Source organism: Lepidochelys kempii, chromosome 10, assembly GCF_965140265.1.
Source record: "Lepidochelys kempii isolate rLepKem1 chromosome 10, rLepKem1.hap2, whole genome shotgun sequence".
Lineage (NCBI taxonomy): Eukaryota > Metazoa > Chordata > Testudines > Cheloniidae > Lepidochelys > Lepidochelys kempii.
This window is the reverse complement of record NC_133265.1, coordinates 56487016-56507616: the sequence shown is the minus strand read 5'-3', so window position 1 is coordinate 56507616 and position 20601 is coordinate 56487016. Positions and strand designations below refer to the sequence as shown.

The following is a 20601-nucleotide window of genomic DNA, read 5'->3' as shown; positions in this document are numbered from 1 at the left end:
AACAGAAGTCTTACTGAGAAAGCTGAGTTACTACGTTCTGATGGCCCAGTTTGAAAGAGTGACACAATAATGAATACAGATTGCAGCTTTAGGTAACAAAAGATGTTCAGAAAGCAATACAAATGAAGAATAATCTAGTCACATCAATTAAACAGATTTTAATTCGATATTTTATGTTGTGATGAATGTAAACATAAATGTAACTTATATACTGTTAAACAGATACTTAAATTAACACTAAAATTATACAGTATTTACAATACTATTTTCTATTTTCATAACTATAAACTGTATGGTCATCTTTAAACAGAATAGTAGAATTTTCATAAATAGAATGTACATTTAAAGGATGAGGGTTTAGAGAACTTCAGTTTCACACATTTTGTATAATCCAGACATTGTATATTTCTTATTCAATCTGCCATATTAGAAAATTGTAACCACCTGCAAAGTATTCCAATTTTAACTTAATACAGCTGCAATATTATACTTAAATTACCGATAAGAAGCAAACTGGTAGTCCCCTTACCTAGATATATTGTTAAAGCTGAGAAACAGATGCTGGAGGCAGGGCAAAGTATCCACATCTTTCTAGAAAGAAAGAGAAGCATAAATTCAGCAGCTGAAAGAGAACATCTTTTGAACCTCTCTACTTGGCCTGATGATGAAATATACACATTTCTATTTTCTGTAACCTTGCTGCAACATTGATTTCTGTTGAACATGCAGCTCCATTCCTCTCTGGTGCAGACTCCAAGGGAGTGCTTCAGTGCAGATATCTACTCTGCAGATCAAGCTGCACCACTTGCAAGGTAAATAGCGTTAAAGAGAATGAGACTGCTGTTAACCATTTTTAACAGCCTTTCAGGAAAGGAGCCAAGGTGCTTGCCTCAGCGTTTAAGCTTCAGGGCAAGCATGCTGTAATCAAACTGCATAAATATAAATTTGATGTTGTGACCATTCTGCACTAAAGCTTCAAAGTGCAAACTCATAAATTACCTTCCAAATTGCAGTGGCTGTACTGTCAATGGGAGACTTAAGTCAGGATTCTCTCCTATCAACCAACTCACTATCTTTTAAATTGTATAAAAATCTACACCATATGAATAAAAAACAACATACAGATGGACTCTGGAGTCCAATCTTCCAAAAGCTATGTATTTTAACAGTACAAAATTGTTATTGGTGGTTTTAAATGCTACTATAAATCTTTTGGAATACTTGAAATAGTATCTAATTCAACATGTTAATAAAGCAAATAAGAGCAAGCTGTATGCGCAAAATACAAATCCACATTGACTAGGGATTGCGGTTTGTCGTTACCCATCCACATATTCATTTATGCCATTAGATGCATCTCCCTACCCTGTAAAAACCCATTCTCCAACTTGCGGATATGAACACACCCAGTCCAAGTGCTTGGAGACTGGTGCAGGGGCAGGCCACTTGTATTTTTCCAGTAGCTAGACCCATATTCCCACCCCCCATCAGCTTTAGTCTCCATGACTTCTAATTGTGGTTATAGTTGACATGGGGAAAGAGCAGGACAGAAATACACCTAAAGGCTAGGTATTAAGAGGTTGTGTGAATGGTGATTCTTCCTCAAATCCTCAGTGTCTAGCTGATCACAATACTGTGGGATGTGAAGGAATTTTCTTTGGGTAGCAGTCTGCCACAGTCACAATTGTTTGCTTTTCCCTGTAGGGTTGCCAAGGACTGTCCTGGAGTATCCAGAAATTAAAGATTATGTCATGTGATGAAACCTCCAGGAATATGTCCAACCAAAACTGGCAACCCTACCTTGGGGTAGCTTGCAAGCATCACAAACATGGGTGTAAGTTTACCCTAAGTTCTGTAAGGAAGTCACAGAGTAACTGAAGTTCTGCTTCCATCAATTTAGCTGGCTGATACAGTGGAATGCTGATTCTGGGCCCGGCAAACAAGCACAGACTGGTGGGACCGCATAGTGTTGCGGGTATGGGATGATTCACAGCGGCTGCGAAACTTTCGCATGCGTAAGGCTACTTTCCTGGAACTCTGTGAGTTGCTTTCTCCCACCCTGAAGCGCAGGAATACCAAGATGAGAGCTGCCCTGACAGTTGAGAAGCGAGTGGCGATAGCCCTGTGGAAGCTTGCTATGCCTGACTGCTACCGGTCAGTCGGGAATCAATTTGGAGTGGGCAAATCTACTGTGCGGGCTGCTGTGATCCAAGTAGCCAATGCAATTATTGACATTCTGTTATCAAGGGTAGTGACTCTGGGAAATGTGCAGGTCATACTAGATGGCTTTGCTGCAATGGGTTTCCCTAACTGTGGTGGGGCAATAGACGGAACGCATATCCCTATCTTGGCACTGGACCACCTTGCCAACCAGTATGTAAACTGCAAGGGATAGTTCTCAATGGTGCTGCAAGCACTGGTGGATCACAAGGGACATTTCACTGAAATCAACGTGAGATGGCCAGGAAAGGTGCATGATGCTCGCATCTTTAGGAAGTCCGGGCTGTTTGAGCAGCTGCAAGAAGAGACTTACTTCCCAGACCAGAAAATTACAGTTGAGGATGTTGAAATGCCAATAGTTATCCTTGGGGACCCAGCCTACCCCTTGCTCCCACGGCTCATGAAGCCATACACAGGCAGCCTGGACAGTACTAAGGAGCAGTTCAACTATAAGCTGAGCAAGTGCAGAATGGTGGTAGAATGTGCCTTTGGATATTTAAAAGCTTGCTGGCGCTGTTTGCTGACTAGATCAGACCTTAGCGCAACCAACATTCCCATTGTTATTGCTGCTTGCTGTGTGCTCCATAGTATCTGTGAGAGTAAGGGGACACATTTATGGCAGGGTGGGAGGTTGAGGCAAATCGCCTAGCGTCCAATTTTGAGCAGCCAGACACCAGGGCCATTAGAAGAGCACAGCAGGGCACGCTGCTCATCAGAGAGGCTTTGAAAACCAGTTTCATGACTGGCCAGCCTTCTGTGTGACAGTTGTGTGTATTTCTCCTTGATGCAAACCCACCCTCTTTGCTGATTTTAATTCCCTGTAAGCCAGCCACCCTCCCGGCTTCAAAATAAAGGAACTATTGTTTTGAAACCATGCATTCTTTCTTTATTAATTAAAGAAAAAGGGAGATAACTGACAAGGTAGCCAGGGTGGAGTGGGGGAAGAGAAATACAACCCCACATTGCTTATTGTAGCCACACTACAAATCAAACTGTTTGAATGACAGCCTTCTGTTGCTTGGGCCATCCTCTGGAGTGGAGTGGCTGGGTGCCCGGAGCCTCCTCACACCCGCATTCTTGGGCGTCTGGGTGAGGAGGATATGGAACTTGGGGAGAAGGTCAGGAGGTTGTACAATGGATGCAGTGGGGTGTCTGTGCTCTTGTTGGCTTTCCTGCAGCTGCACCAGACGCTTCATCATGTCCATTTGGTCCCCCATTAGCCTTAGCATCACCTCCTGCCTCCGCTCTTCGCACTCCTGCCTCTGCTCTTTGCGCTCACTTAATGCTTTCCTGGCCTCTGCCACTGAATGCCTCCATGCATTCAGTTGTGCCCTATCAGTGCAGGAGCACTGCATTAGCTCGGAAAACATGTAATTGCAAGTGCGTTTTTTCCGCCTTCTAATCTGCAATAACCTCAGGGATGGAGATAATGGGGGAGCCTAGAAACATTTGCACCTGGGGGGAGAAAAAAAGGGAGAGTAAAATTTATGATGATACATTTCTGAGAACAAAACGGAGACTCTTTCACAGTTGTGAATCTAGCAATTCACAGCAGACAGCACATGTGCTTTAGGTACAAGGTCGCATTTTGCCTTTTATATTGAGCGCCTGCCGTTATGGTGACACATCACACATGGCTGGGCAACAGAATTCGGTTTCCATGCAGCCATAGTAAGGCAAAGGGTACGTGGGGTTGGCTTTGTATGCAAAACATGTGGGAATGGTTTCAAACTGCAGCGCCATCCTTTCCCATAGCAAGCAATGGATTGGGTTTCACATTTAAAAGGAGGGGCTGCGGTTTTTGGGTGGATGTGCAGCACATACCTCCCACCACCCCACCGCGTGGCTATTCTCTGGGATGATCCCTTTAGCCAAGCGCAAACAGCCCAGCATGAATGGGGTACTTTTCCTGTTCCCTTACAAAAATTCCCCTATTTCAACCAGGTGACCAGGAATGATATTACTCTCCTGAGGCTGACACAGAAAGATATAGACCAAATGTTGCTTGAATGTGACCAAAACTCAGGACCATCTTCTACCATGCTTTGTGCTGCAATGATTCCAGAATTCTTTCAGAGTACCTCCAGGAGAGTTTCATGGAGATGTCCCTGGAGGACTCCCACTCCATCCCCAGACACGTTAACAGACTTTTCCAGTAACTGTACGGGCAGCAAATGCATCCCAATTCTTCAGGGCAAATCAAACATGAAACACTATTGCTTTTAAACCCTGCACTGTAGTTACAAATGTGCACTCACCAGAGGTGCCTTCTCCAGCTTCAGAGTCGGGGATCCCGCCTTCGAATGCACAGTGAGGAAAAGGTCCTGGCTGCTGGGGAGAACGGATTCACTGCTTGCCTGCTGCGCATTCTCCTCCTCCTCATCCACAAAATCTTCCTCCCTGTTGCGTGAGACTCCCCACTTGCACGTGTCCACGGATAGTGGTGGGGTAGTGGTAGGGTCCCCTCCTAGAATGGCATGCAGCTGATCATAGAAGTGGCATGTATGGGGCTCTGACCCAGAGCAACCGTTTGCCTCCTTTGTCTTTTGGTAGGCTTGCTCCAGCTCCTTAACTTCCATGTGGCACTGCTGTGTCCCCCTGTTGTAGCCTCTCTCCAACCTGCCCTGTGAGATTTTGGCAAATATATTTGCATTTCTTCTTTTTGATCGGAGTTCTGCCTGCACAGATGCTTCTCCCCATACAGCAAGCAGATCCCTTTTGGTCCATGCTGGAGCTCGTTTGCAATTCTAGGGGGACTGTATGGTCACCTGTGCTGCTGAGTTTGCCATGCTGACCAAACAGGAAATGAAATTCAAAATTTCCCGGGGCTTCTCCTGTGTACCTGACTAGTGCATCGGAGTTCAAAGTGCTGTCCAGAGTGGTCACAATGGAGCACTGTGGGATAGCTCCCGGAGGCAAATACCATCGATTTGCGTCTGCACTACCCCAAATTCGATCCAGCAAGGTCGATTTTAGCGCTACTCCCCTCGCCAGGGAGGATTACAGAAGTCAATTTTAAGAGCCCTTTAAGTCGACGGAATGGGGTTGTTTGTGTGGACGCATTCATTTTAAAATTGACCTAATGCGGCTAAATTCGACCTGACCCCGTAGCATAGACCAGGCCTCAGCTTTCAAGAACAGTACGTTTCTGAGCCCTCCTGGCATCAGAGATAAAGCTTGAGAAGAAGAACACTAAAGGCTCAAAAATGAGATAGCAGAGAAAAGAAATTTAAAAATAATATTTTTAAAATAATACATTTGAAGACAAGCTCATGCGTTTGGGTGCCCGACACAATTTCTGAAATCTTGGGGTTAGCAATGCTGCTGTTTAAGGTTATCTAAGGTTTGAAGTTACAACAAAGTTATGATATATCTTTATTCCATAATTACTCTGTCAAGTTATATTAGGTACTGCCACCAATAGCACTGTCAAAATACAACCGATGCACAAGAAATCTAATCCATTTTAGTACCAAAATTAAGTGATAATTCTGCAATTTTAGTCCTATATCATGATTCAACAGCAAGGAACAAAAACAAGAATTATTCTGTCCTATCACTGGTAAAGAAAATCCAAAACTGTCCTTAAAAATAAAGCTGCACAAGAAATCCAAAAGGAACTCACTAACAATATTTAAAAAATATTCCTTTCACAAAATAATAGAGTGGATTGCAGATGTTGGGATAGCTGTCACATGGAATAGTGGGATACTTCCAGCTCACTACTGGGACCCGAGTCAAGAGGGGCTGCATCTAGATTGCAAAACAATAGGGCTCACAACCTGGGTCCCAGCTTAACTCAAGCTTGGACCTTTCAGTCCTGTAGGGTCTTGGGACCCTGGGTCCAAGCCCCTAGATTAGTGCAATTGCAGTGTAGACACTAGGGGGGTTAGGCATGAGCCTGGGCTCAGGCATGAGCTTATGTTGCAGTGTAGACATACCCTCAGAGTCCCCAAGAACTCCACATACAAAGCGGTCAGTTCAGTTAGCCCTCCAGCCAAGTCATAAACAAACTTATCCCATTCTGGGGTAGCGAAATTCCAATCAATCAAGTCCCAACAAACAAAAAAGTTGTTCTGTCCTTCAGTGGGTCCTCTTCAGCCAGCCCTCTGGGTCCTGTACCCATCCCCTCATTGGGCTACCTTTGAGAGTCTTTTTGGCTCTGGGATAGAGCACTCCACCCCCAGGCTGGTTCCCCTGGAGTACATTCTCAGTTCTTGCTGGACTCCATTCCTTCCATCCTTCCCCGCTCCAGTATAGAACACTGGGCCTCAGGCTGGTTCCCCTGGGATAGCCAACTTCCTGTAGACCTTGGCTTAGGGCTTTCCACAAGAACATACCCACTCCCTGTGGTTCCACACCAAAATAGATCTCCCAGCCCTCTTATGAGGCTATTGCAAATAATTCCCCTAATACTTTACTAAGGTTTACCACAACTCAGTTTACACAAAAGCATTTCTTTAATAGACCAAAGGCCACTTGGTGTTGATTACACTCAAAATACAAATATACGCATACACAAACTTATATGCAACATCCTAGTACAGTGGTTCTCAAACTGTGGGTTGGGACCCCATTTTAATGGGATTGCCAGGGCCAGCATTAGATTTGCTGGAACCCAGGGTTGAAACTGAAGCCTGAGCTCCACCCCACCCAGAGGAGTGGGACTTGGGCTGCAGCCTCTTCTCTTCCAATCTGAGGTGGCAAGGCTTGGGCTCTGGCTCCCTCTCCCTCCACCCAGGGCGGCAGGGCTTGGGCTCCAGCCCTCCCTCTGGGATCATGTAGTAACTTTGTTGTCAGAAGGGGGTCACGGTGCAATGAAATTTGAGAACCCCTGTCCTAGTATCAATCCAGTTATAAGTATTGGCCAAAATACTTACAACAGGATCAGGCCCAGGACATACCCCTCTGGAGTCACAGCATGATGGGAGACAAAGAAACTCCCCAAAACCTTATCTTTTATACACTATAATAAATAAGTGATATCACTGCTGGTTATCAGACCATAGCCAAAGCTAGAGGAAGGAGTTTTAGTCAAGACAAGACTAATGGCTGGGCCCGCTCCTCAAGATTTTCTTCTTATTTTATTTTACCATATTTCTTCCCAATAACTGAACTAAGCATTTCTTTTTAAACAAACCATATATAACCAATTATTTACTGCACCTGGGGCCCAATTAAGCAAGTTTTCTTTATTTCTATTACCTCATCCCAAACATTAAATAAGATAATGCTGGTATTTCAAGGGTCACAAGAAGTTTAATAGAAACAAGCTCTTCTTTCCCGTGATCTCATTATTTTTTGGTCACATGCTTTTAGGCCTATCACTTATGCTAACATTCAAACTCAATTTGAAAAACACAGTTCACCCAGGTCCAGTGTAGTCCAAATTCCTGCAGAGGCCCAGGTGTCCATTAAGCTATCATCTGACCCCTATAATCTCATCCCCTCAGGTTGGGAAGCAGCTAATTAGTTATCGCACAGGTAAACTAGCCCCATCTCCCATTAAAAGAGCCAGTCACCCTGTGACAGGAGGTTACAATAAAAATATAAAAATAATATACTGCATTCATTAAATAGTCAACACCACCTAGAACTCAATTTCTAATATCTTTGAATTAAAACAGGCCAAAGAGAAAGCATGTTTACTAAAATTAAAATGATCCAAGACTTGCCTGAACTGAGCATGAGGATAATTTTTCTTTAACCAAGCCAAAGTAGACTGAGACCAAGATGGATTTCACAGATACTATAGCTCAAACATGCTAATTCTTAAAAATTAAATTATATTTATTTATTTATTATACCCAGAGTATTAACTGTCTGGGTATAATTTAAAGAAACAAAAATATCTACCATACACTAGTCAATCATTATTTCCATGTTCTCATTGTTTCAAGGAACAAGAACAATTGTGGATAATTTGGCATACTACATGAACAGTTAGACACCCAGGAGATTCAAGAAAATATTCCTGAGGGAAAGAGAGCAGGGACTAAGCATGAAGTTGAGCAGCAGTATGACATGGGAAATTTTGATTACACAATCAACATTTTTGTTACTGTTTATTTAGGGGTTGGTTTGTTTTTAATATTCTTTACTGAATGACGGAAAGCAAATACATCATCAAAAACTCACAAAAAATGCTGAGTAAAATCTTGGCACTGCTGAAGTCAATGACTAAATTCCCGGATACACAGCAGTACCTGAGGTAACTCAGACCTACTTTAAAAAAAAAAAGCCCCAGGTGCATTAAGAGTTGCAATCTACTTGTGTAAGATGATCCTATCAACTTGGAAAAAAATCAGTCAACGTTCCTACAGGAAAGCTCCATCACTCCCAAGGAGGAAGTTCCATTTGCATATCATATCTTACCAGAGAGATAGATACAGAATTCTGCTGGCTACACATGTTATAAAGGAGACTGAATTTAAAAGGGCCAAATCTCAGCTCAGCTCAGCCACATCTCAAATCTCAGCTCAGTCACATAGACTAAGACAGGACTTTTTCTATTATTATGAAGAAAAGCAAAAAAACCCCAAGTAAACAAAACTGGAAATAGGAGCTGAAGCCTCCATTTTCTATTCTGCAAAACTGACAGTTCACTTTTGTCAGAAAATCATATACCAGTGGTCAGATTAGCTAACATGATCTAAGACACAGCTCAAGGCAAGAGCTCTAATAAAGAAGAAACTGGAACAAGACTCTCTACATATATTAACCTCTCTCCTTTGTTGTCATGTTCCATTTGTTTCTTTCCGAGCGGGAGAATACACTGTTCTAGGTATTTAGCAAAACAGCATTCTTTTATGCAATGTGCTCTTGTTAGTGTATTATGAGTCTGCTACAACTGCTTTATATTAAGGTTTTGTAATAAGAAACTGAAACAATATCTTTTGCAGAAACAGATCTTTAAATTATTGCTCAGGTACTTTCTCATTGACAAAATATTGGACACTGATGGCCTTTTCTTTTTGAAAGTATTGGTTAATGTTAAGTGAAACTGCAAAATTAAAAACAGTATTTTTAATTTTCTTTTAAGATCATACTGACTTTCTCTAACTGTCATATTAAAAAAAAAGAGAGGCTACTACTAAAAAAAAGCACTTTATACCATCAATAGCCATGATTTTTAAGTTCAGGATATAGTCAGTATATTGTTTACTATATTTTTAGATACCTACTCAATCTATGCACCAGAATTGTATACTTTCTTCAAGATTTCCTCACTTTTGGCACTTTAATTAGTATAAAGACAGCTTCACAGCTATAAACAATCATTTAGATAAAATATCCATGTGTTATTTTTGGTTTCATCCACTTCACATAAAACTAACCAAAAGAGCACCAAAATCATAGGACAAATGAAAACAATATAGTTCTAGAACTGTGAAACACTAACATGGTTCAAATCAAATGATAATATTATTGTATTTTGCTAACTTTTTTGTGGGGGAAGGACAACAAATATTAATTGAGCTTTATCACTTACCATGGAGGTGATTTGATTATGACGAAGGTTAAGTTCTGTCAGTGAATCCAGTCCATTAAGGTTTTCTACATAGCTTAAAAGGTTTCTGGCAAGGTTTAACACTCTGAGTTCACCCAAATGATTGATATTTTCTATTTTAGCAATCTGTAATGAGAAGTATAATTAATAGCATGCATATTGTGCCTAGTTTGCTTAGACACCTGTTAGAGATACATTTTAAAGAAATGGAGATACATACTAATATAATTCTACCTTAGTTTTTAATATTTAATCGTCTGACATTCTGTGTATTTCTACTATATGGGCCAAATATGTGCTGCTTCTTAAATGTTCTGTCTGAGAGCCTTACTTCAAGCCAGCCTTGCAAATTCACTCACTTGCCTGAAGCAAGCATGGACCTTCCTTGAGTTAGTGTGACCCAGGCCATCAATTTCTGCAGAACATAAGCTTTAACTGAAAAAATAAGTCTATAGCCCTTATGATTGTGAAGAGAACCTTAAAAAGGTGAACGGAATATAAAGAGGCAGTAAAATGGTAGTGAGCAGCTGCCGCTATTACATCACTGGACCTAACTGGGGAGCTGTATTGACTGCCTCAGTTGGTCTCAGAGGGAATGTCTCTGGCCAGCTGAGGGGAGAATGGAAAGTCCCGCCATTCACTGAGCTGAGTCCATTGTACCAGGCATACATATGTTAGTGTAACTGTAGACATTAATCTGGGCAGCTAGGACTGTGCTTCATTGACAATAAACCTGACTGGGTACCTTCGCTACTAAACCAAGTCTTGTGGTCTTATTGGGCAGTTCGATCGAGGTCTGCTGTGTCAGCTATCTGCACAGAGCTGGGACAGCATACACCGGGAACAAACAAATGCAGCCAAAGACTAACTACGCCAGGCAGAGTTAAGGGTTCTTTAAATGTTAAATTGTTTACTGTTATATGTCTGAATTCAGAATACTGGTGTGTCAGCTATTCCAACAATTGTCTCAGGTTTTATTTCATGCCAAAAAATTCCAGATGAAAATATATACAAAGCCAATAGATAATAAGAACCAAAATATCATTAATCAGAGGAAACATTCCCTAAACCAATTTGATTATAGTAACATGAGAAAAATAGTAACAGGCTTCTCCTCAGTGATGTATAATAGTTTAATATTAGTCTTCTCTAAAGAAACAAAAAGATATTTTGGAAGCACAAGTAAAGATCAACTCTTAATACACTGGGGCACCAAAATAATAGCAAAATGCACAGTGAAGGTTATTGTTTAAAATTGTGTATTCAGACAGACAGATTTGTGAAACTGAAGCCAACAGCAGATGGTTAGCATAAGTGCACAGCTTTCTGCAAATGGCTGTCTAGCTATAACTACAGCAAACTGCAATGCACAAGTTCTAAATGGTCCTAGCTTCTACTGGTACTGCAGAAATCTGGGTTTCATCAATAATTTATAGAGAAGTTATTTATAACTTTTCCGAGTCATAAGCCTCTGTCAACAGTAATGGAATTCCTTCCCTCCTTCCTAATACACTTTTTTTTTACATAAAGATAAACCTGCTTTTAGCCATTATTTTATTTTTAGGTAATAAGTCATTGCCTTTTCATTCTAGGCCATTACAAGTGATATTCCCTTTAACAGATATAAATAATACAGACCTAACTTCCTGTGGACTATTTTCTACTGACCATAAACAAAAGTAATTGATAATCAGTTTTTCAAGCTCCTTTTTTGCATTAGGTTTTAAATAAGAATAGGAAATGTTGCTTTTAAATAAATGTACAAAACAATACTACCCAGTATCTTCATGTTGTTTGTTTCTGAGGATTATTGGATATTTGACTAGTGAGAAAATTTGAAAAGCTCAAAGAGTCAATATAAAAATGCCTTAAAAAAGATTTTTACGCAGCACATATCTCATCAATAATGAAATACCAAAAAGATGGCATCAGTTTATGACGTATTTTTCTTGTGTACATTCAAAAGAGGTCTCCGCTTAAAAATAATATTGCATATATTTCTTATATTTACGTTGTTGAACTTTCAGTTAGGAAAGCATGGCATAGAATTAGATAAAGGACTACACAAAGCAATTCCAACAATAATTTTATTTTTTTTAAATTAAATGATATGGCATAAAATCTATTCTACATGCAATAGGCCAAATTTTCCTGTTAGTTACACTTGGGCCAACTCCATTCATTTTGATGGGGCAGCCTGGGTATAACTGGAGGAAAGAATTTAGCCCAATATGTCTATAGCTAAAATACCTTTGGAGAGATTTAATGAAATACCGAAGAGCATACCATCAATTTAATAAAAGGCTGTTGCTTTGCCACATAAGGGATCAAAACTAGAGTTCAGTCCCTCTCTTCACAGGGCTGCTCAGGCTTGGAAGCACATTGCTTAGAAATGAAACGTTGACCTGAATGCAGTGTTGTTGTAGCCGCATTGGTCCCAGGATATCAGTGAGACAAGGTGGGTTAGATAATATCTTTTATTGGACCAACTTCTGATGGTGAGAGAGAGAAGCTTTCGAGCTTACACAGAGCTTTTCTTCAGGTCTGGGAAAAGTGCTCCCAGCATCACAGCAAAATGCTATGTGGAACAGATTGTTTAGCATAAGTAGTTAGCACATATCGTAAGGGGGTGATCATTCAGGGTAGAGTGGTCTGTTAAAACCTCTTCAGTCATAAGACAAAAAGAGGGGGTTAGTGGGTTACAGATTGTTGTAATAAGCCATAGATCCAGTATCTCTGTTCTAGATACTTGATTTTTGGTATCTAACAGAGTAATGAACAGAGACACACATTTAAGCAGTAAACAGAGTCATCAAGCAGGAAGGGAAATAAAGAAAGCTCAAACAGGCAACAAAAAAGCCAACAAGGAATATCCTTCCACACAGACTCTGTCTCCTAGTGCCCAGCTGGAAATGTTTTTTCAGGAAAGGGACTGAAATTATAAAAAGATGGGACTAACATCCCAATGCACACCTTTCTCTCTCCCTACCTATCACATTCATGGCACCCGAGGCAACAAAGAAAGCGTTCGTTGGACTCTGGGGGAGGGGTCCTGACCTATAGGGTTTGGTCAGTAAGACTGCTGAAAACACCTGGTGAGAAACTCTGCTTGAATCTGATATAGTTTGTTAAGTCAGGCATTAGTAGATGTCTTATCTTTTTCTTGTAATCATTTCTGACTTTTATGCCTCACTACTGGTACTCACGTAAAAACTCTCTCTGTAGTTAAACTGGTTTTACTGTTCGACCTATACCAGTGTATTTTAAATTGAAGTGTCTGAAGAACTATTTGAGATAATATGCTGGCGTATTGTTCCCTTTAAGGAATAACAGACTTAAAATATTTTGCATTGTACAAGAGAAGGCTGAGCAGTACAAGACATTTTCTAGGACGGGAGGGCGGGGCCTGGGGTCACCCTGCAATATAACCAAAGCTGGCCAGAGCCAGAGTGCAACCCAAATGTGGCTGGCAGGCTGCAGTTACACACGGACACTCAGGGTGTGGCTTGCATGCTAGAAGGCTGTTTGTGAGATGCCCAGGTGGGAGCTATTTCAGTAAGGCATTGTAAGGCACCCAAGATTGCAGGCTGGGGTGACATAACTGCTCATTAGGCTGGATTGTACCCTGGTATGTCACAATCCTCCATGAAGCTGCTTCAGTGGTAGTGCAACAGCAGGAGATCTTAAGCAAGAGCTTTCACTGTCACATGTCCCTGAAGAGCTGAACTGTAAAACCAGAACACCCACAAGGTTGGAGCTCTGGCAAAGGGTATGCTTAAGCTACTGGGGAGTTGATGGGTGGAGTCAGCACTGGCCCTGGGCATCTAGGGAAGCTGGGCCGCATGGTTCTATTTCCATGAAAAGGTATCAAAGAACCTGTACCCAGGAAGTGTACCGGAGAGGCCAAGGAAAGAGGTACGGCTGGAGCCTATTCAGACCAAGTGATGCTTAAGACCACATGGGTCTAATATGCTGGGAACCAAATGCAGCAAACTGATGAGTGTCCAGCTGGAGGAGCTCTAGCAGGGCTGTGTGCGACACTCAACTTTACTGAAACTTCTGTAAGAAGAGCAGCAGCAGTCTGTCTCATTCAGACACTAGGAATGGGACTGGCCTTTCTTCTGGATCATTACAACATTTACAAAGGGATGAGAACTAACAACCCTTTCCCCATAGATAATAAATACCCTCATCTTCCCTTGAGTTCAAGGGGAGTTGAGGGTGATCAACATCTTGTATTACTTGGCTTTTAATACTTAAATATGACAGTTAGGGAGATAATATACATCCTTTTCAAGATTCTGATTTTCAGAAGTGATGAGTGTCCACAGCTCCCACTGACTTTAAATGAAGTTGTAGGTGCTCAGCACATCTGAACATCAAGCCATTAATCTCCTCTTGTCTCTGTTTCCCATCTTTAGAAAGCTACACTACACAAATACTTTCTTTTGTCAACTTGAAGTGGTAAGTTCTATTATTGTTAGCAGAATTCTGGCAAACAAGCTTCCCAAAAGCTCCTAGTAAATAATATTTTCGGGACAAGAGTGATCAGCAATCAGGCTCACTGTGAACATGATTCTTTGTTATGGATACTGAGCCAAGTCTTGGGAGTGAGAGAAAGAAGGATATCTTTAAAGGGGCCATTTGTGGCTTGATCAAAGTTTTTTTGTGAGCGTTAGAGAGACTTCAACCTCCCTCAACACTTACAAACTTGGCAAGTTTCTGTTTATTAATGAAAACAACAACTAGCTTTTTATACAGTGTGCTTATCTGCCAGACAAGTTTTCACCTGACAACAGTACATTGCTCAACGTCCTGGTGAGGTGAATATGCCTCAGGAATTACTGGCAATTTAAAACATGTACAGACAAAAAGAGATAGGCAACAATGTGAAAAGTTCTGCTTTTGTGTTCCAACTTTACTTCAACAAAGTCACTCTAGTAGAAGGTAATTGTGGTTAATGATATTAAGAAAGGAATTAAATTTGGACTATAATTAAAATTGCTTACCTAGGGTCTAATTCTGCCATCCTCACTGACTTAAAATCAATGGGACTACTCCCAAACGAAGGTACTAATCAACATGAGTAAGGGTGGCAAGATCAGCACCATAACAGTCATTTAGCTGTTTTGACAAATATATTAGTTATTATACTATAAATGTTTTTATCTTGTTAATGTGTCCAATTTGTTCGGGTTCTCTATAGCTCCATTGAATGATAAAGTGGCTCTTTGCTAAACGTGTGGTTAGAGGCTATGCCAACAAAGGGAATTCTGTACCTATGTTGCATCATTAAAGAGACAACTTGCCAAAGTTATCAGTCATTGCAATACAGCAAAAACAATTATTCTTTTAGTCCTACTGGAAAGATTACATATTCAAAACCCAAATTTAATTTTGGATCATACATCAATACTTGACTTTGGACCCTTCTGTTTTGTTATTTTAGTTGCTATGTTCTGCAGTACTGGATTACTTTCTTTTAATGTTATGAAATTTAATTCTGTGGTTGAAAGGGGATTATTATGGCATGTTTGGTTTGGAAATTGTACATTTTCAATACTAATATAAAAATCAAAGGCTACCTTAAGGAAAGGTCCCAAGAATCTCAAGATGGAACAAAAAAATATAGTCTTCCTTCATTAATAAAAACAAAACAAAAAAACACAGACTCCACAAACAAGAGAGCAATAGAATAAGAAATAGAAAAATTACACTTTTTCATGTTATAGTAGATCTGCCTATTTTCTTAGATAATGGTTTATATAATCATAAATATTTTTGTTTTAAAAGTATCCATTGATCTTTAAACAAAATTCCCTCTTCTCCTATGTGCATTCATACAAAATTAAAGAAATATGGATAACAGTATTTTTAAACATATAGCTTCCTTGTGAAATTGACAAATGCATTTACAAAAGTTACTGTGACTTAATATCATACCTTACCTATCCCCAAGAGATGTAGGCAGGGAGATGTAATTCGTTAATGTAATATAGTTTTACACTTTTCATACTGACAGGTTTCAGAGGAGCAGCCATGTTAGTCTGTATCCGCAAAAAGAAAAGGAGTACTTGTGGCACCTTAGAGACTAACCAATTTATTTGAGCATAAGCTTTCGTGAGCTAGAGCTCACTTCATCGGATGCGTTCAGTACCACTGAACGCATTTGATGAAGAGAGCTGTAGTTCACGAAAGCTTATGCTCAAATAAATTTGTTAGTCTCTAAGGTGCCACAAGTACTCCTTTTCATACTGTCTATTCAATGAGAAACATCCTGCCCTTGCAAAACAGCAGCAAGCTAAATTTGAAGGTCCCAACCATGTATATGCCCCATATTTACATTCTTAGTCCTTCTCAACTAGAAAAGTAACACTCATTAACCTTTTCAGTTTGGATTTCTCCAGTATATATCACTTTGCCAGCAATAAAAAGTATTCCAACTCCTGGTGTAAGATTTGCCCACAGCTACATAGGTGTCATGTACCAGCAGCTAGATCAGGCACCATGTGCACAACTCTTACTGAAGTCCCAGTGAAGTTAAAGGGAATTTCACAAATATATCTGAGGAAAGAATCTGATTATATGAACATTTAAAAGAGTTGTATATTATTTGTTGATTTTTTAAACAAATATACTTCATTAATAATTTTCCCCAGCCTAATTTCCATTTTTGCTTATTGTAACCTGTGCCTGCACAATTCTTTGTATCAAAGCTTAGGTTACAAATCTAGACCAAAAGTTTCAAGAAAATGTACATGTATTTGCAGCCACAAAAAAAGCGCATGCATTTGCATATTTAACTTGCATGTGCATTTACTGCAAGTGTATAACAGTACATACAAGTAATGATATGGATGCATAACTGGTCTGTCATAAATATAAAGGGAAGGGTAAACCCCTTTAAAATCCCTCCTGGCCAGAGGAAAAATCCTCTCACCTGTAAAGGGTTAAGAAGCTAAAGGTAACCTTTCTGGCACCTGACCAAAATGACCAATGAGGAGACAAGATACTTTCAAAAGCTGGGAGAAGGGAGAAAAACAAAGGGTCTCTGTCTGTTGGTATGCTGCTTTTACTGGGGATAGAACAGGAATGGAGTCTTAGAACTTTTAGTAAGTAATCTAGCTAGGTATGCGTTAGATTACGATTTCTTTAAATGGCTGAGAAAAGAATTGTGCTGAATAGAATGACTATTTCTGTCTGTGTGTCTTTTTTGTAACTTAAGGTTTTGCCTAGAGGGATTCTCTATGTTTTGAATCTAATTACCCTGTAAGGTACCTACCATCCTGATTTTACAGGGGTGATTCCTTTACTCCTATTTACTTCTATTTCTATTAAAAGTCTTCTTGTAAGAAAACTGAATGCTTTTTCATTGTTCTCAGATCCAAGGGATTGGGTCTGTGGTCACCTATGCAAATTGGTGAGGATTTTTACCAAACCTTTCCCAGGAAGTGGGGTGCAAGGGTTGGGAGGATTTTGGGGGGAAACACGTGTCCAAACTACGTTTCCCAGTAAACCCAGTTAGAGTTTGGTGGTGGCAGTGGTTATTCCAAGGACAAAGGATAAAATTAATTTGTACCTTGGGGAAGTTTTAACCTAAGCTGGTAAAAGTAAGCTTAGGAGATTTTCATGCAGGTCCCCACATCTGTACCCTAGAGTTCAGAGTGGGGGAGGAACCTTGACATGGTCGTTCTCAAACACACAATCCCCTAAAAATTTAGGCCCCCTCTAAAAGCAGACACTATGTTTTTATATTGCCCTATCACTATGTATTTGAGCACATACTACTACTCCTAAAAGTTCAATAAAAAAGCTAATCGAAAGAAACAATTATGTTTTCACCTATGTAAATTGTTCATTAAAGCTTTTATGTAGGTATTTCCATTCCCCACTCTCTACAAAGTGCAGCAGTAACACAATAAGGAGCAACATTAGGACAGAGCCTTGTCAGATCAAGAATCCAGAGTATTCATACATCGATTTTACATATTCAGGATAACCACAAATTATTTTAAACAGCTCAGCTATTTAAACATTTTGTATCACACATTTTACATTTTCCAAAAGAATACTGTACCTAACTTACTTATCCTTACACACTTTTCCACTGGATAGATCAGAAAAAGTACTGAGAACCTTACAATCCCCTTACTCTCTCTCAAACATATCTATTATAATAACACTTTTCACTTTGATAACCTCTTCATCAGAGTAAATAGAAGCAATATACAAAGATGATTACATACCCCTATTTTAGAGGCAGGGAAACTGATGCATTCTTCACTGGTTAAGTGATCTACCCATGTCATATTGGATATTCTTGGCAAACCTAGGACCATATCCTGGATTTCCCAAAGCTCAAGCCACTGCACTAATCACAGACAATACTGCCTCCCTGTATTATTCACTGCCAGATTTTGAATTATTGTACTTTATGCAATGAGTCATTTGTAGATGCAATATTTCACTGGTTACTGTAACCATTTTAACTCTTCTACCATAAAAATGACTGCATATTATTTTAGCTACATCACAGCTATTTTGCGTTAGATGAGTGTGTTGTAGCTCTAAGTGAACTGATCCTGTTATTTTTAGTTGTCTGAATATTTAGTAAGTTAATGGTTTTACTTTTCATAAACTTCTGAAAATATAAGAAATTAGAAACCAAAATCCAAAATAACATCATGCTCCCTTTGATTAATTTATAAATCTCTGTGAACGCACTAATAAAAGCGGTTGTAAAACTATTAACTCCTCCTTCATAAAAGTAATACTACAGGAAACCACACTGGAGATGCAACATGTCTAAATCAGTGTTATTTGCAAATGGTTTAAAATAACAGATGTACTTACTGTACAGTACCTGATTTCCATGAAGATCCAAAACATCAAGATTTTTTAAGTTCTCCAGATTTGAGATTTTCTTTATTCTGAAACATTTAAATGTTGACAAAAGTTGTTTTTCATTTCAGATTAAAGTATTTTGACATTTCTTCTACAAAAACATTTAGCTTATCATCTATTCGTACCAAGTATAAGAAAATAAGAGGGTAACTGTTAACCAACCGAAATGAGTAAACTTCTGTATATAGCCCATACCCATTCAAGACACTTTAGGAACCCAGTGATACAGGTGTTGAGTAAAGGCTAAAGTCATAATACCAGGTGCTACTGCCACTGGGGAAAGAGAAAAACATAGCACCTTTCTCTATAAAATGTAATGTACCAATGTCTGTTGTGATTAATTGAGGAATACTGTTTTAGGACGTTAGAAACGAAACTGCCAAAAGGTCACCACCAGAACCAATTTACTTCATAGGAATTACAAAATGAATTTAACAGTTATTCTGGAAGATACTACTTAATTAGTAAATCAAGATAATTATAACAAAAGAGGGTCACGGAGTGCCACTATTACAGTTTTCTGATATACTTTCTCCCCCAAGTGTGGCCTGTAATGTAATCATGTATTAACCTTTTGGTGTCTGTCAAGCATTCAGTATGGGAATACACATGCAGTACAGGTCTGATTTTCACTCAACAGGATGCTTTCTTGCCAACAAGCTAAAATAATACTGAAAGAACGGATTTTGTTTAACTTAGGACTCTTCAGTAGAGTGTGTGTGTGTGTCTATATTATATAAATACACACACACACACACCACCTAAAGTGATAATACAAAGATAGATAAGCTCTACTCACAAAGCAGAATTACATTTTCCCACAAAATTATTTTTTTGTTTTAATTTTAAATAAATGTATCACAATTTATGTCAACTAGAATGAAACTAGTCAATCCTTTAACCAATTTATAATGTTTCTGAGCTCTCAAGAGACCCTTCACTTTAGGTGATACAGAGTGGTATCCAACTGTCTAAGACTGGAATGAGGAACATCAAGAGGATTTAAAAGCATTTCGGAGTATGGGTTCTTTCTCCCAAACCCTAGACTGCTTTCCCGAAGCCACTGCCTTTTCTTCAATGACTATTTCTCTATTCTAGAAGTACTGTTCTTGGAACAGTATTGCTAGCCTACCTATAAAACCTTAAAGGCCAGTACACCTTTTTACAGTAATTAAAAAAACAATTACATCTGTTGAAATTCTGTGAGATTGATATTATTTTAGAATTGAGGAATTAAGGGTAAATGTAACAATCTGTTGCATCAAAGAAAGTTTACCCAAATCACTCACTTTGTTGTGAAATAGCCTTTGCACATACATTAAAGGCTCTAGGAAATGGATCTTCCATCATTATAGCAGGTCTGCATTTACCAGTATATCAAAAGAATCCGGTGCACCAAACATTATCATCCAGTTTATTTTACACCACTTTGAAAATGAACAGCTTACATCCATATCCATTTCACTGTGGCTGGTACAAGAACAAAGGTTAACTTGCTGACTTACATATTTTTCCTTTCTCCCCTTGGTTTACCATCTACACATCCTAATTTTTACATCTTCCTTCTACTGTCACACTAGATGTTTTTATTTTAATCCACCCTCCCTTTATTTTCCATTGTCTCTTGTTCTGCAAGATTAAGTGCTTCCTTCTCCTCTGATGTAGCTGCTATCTTACAAACTCCATCCTCATGCTTCAACTCACCCATTACCAATACAGTACTTGATAGAAAATGCTAGTTCCAGCCATCAGATGAACTTTACTCCCGAAGCCAAAACTATTTAAAAAATCTAAACATTAACTGACAGGTATTTTGCCTGCTTTGAGCAAATATATTCTTTCCTTTACCTTTAAAAACATATTCAATTCACCAACCCCCGAACTTGCCACTAAGGAACCTGTTGCTTAGTCTACTCTAGGATGTAATGACATCTGAAGCAACAGATCAAAATCCTCATCCTAATTCA

At 39.4% G+C, this 20601-nt stretch overlaps 1 protein-coding gene across 2 annotated transcripts in view; it reads right to left on the bottom strand.

Annotated features, from left to right (window-relative positions):
* LRRC49 (leucine rich repeat containing 49) overlaps positions 1-20601 on the bottom strand; it is a 115505-nt gene that overhangs the window by 72523 nt on the left and 22381 nt on the right. For both annotated transcript variants that reach the window (XM_073303708.1, XM_073303709.1), the window contains exons 7-9: positions 18594-18660; positions 9713-9856; positions 530-591 (exon numbers count right to left, since the gene is read on the bottom strand). In XM_073303708.1, the coding sequence (XP_073159809.1) occupies positions 530-591; positions 9713-9856; positions 18594-18660 (273 nt within the window). The remainder of the gene's footprint in view (positions 1-529; positions 592-9712; positions 9857-18593; positions 18661-20601) is intronic.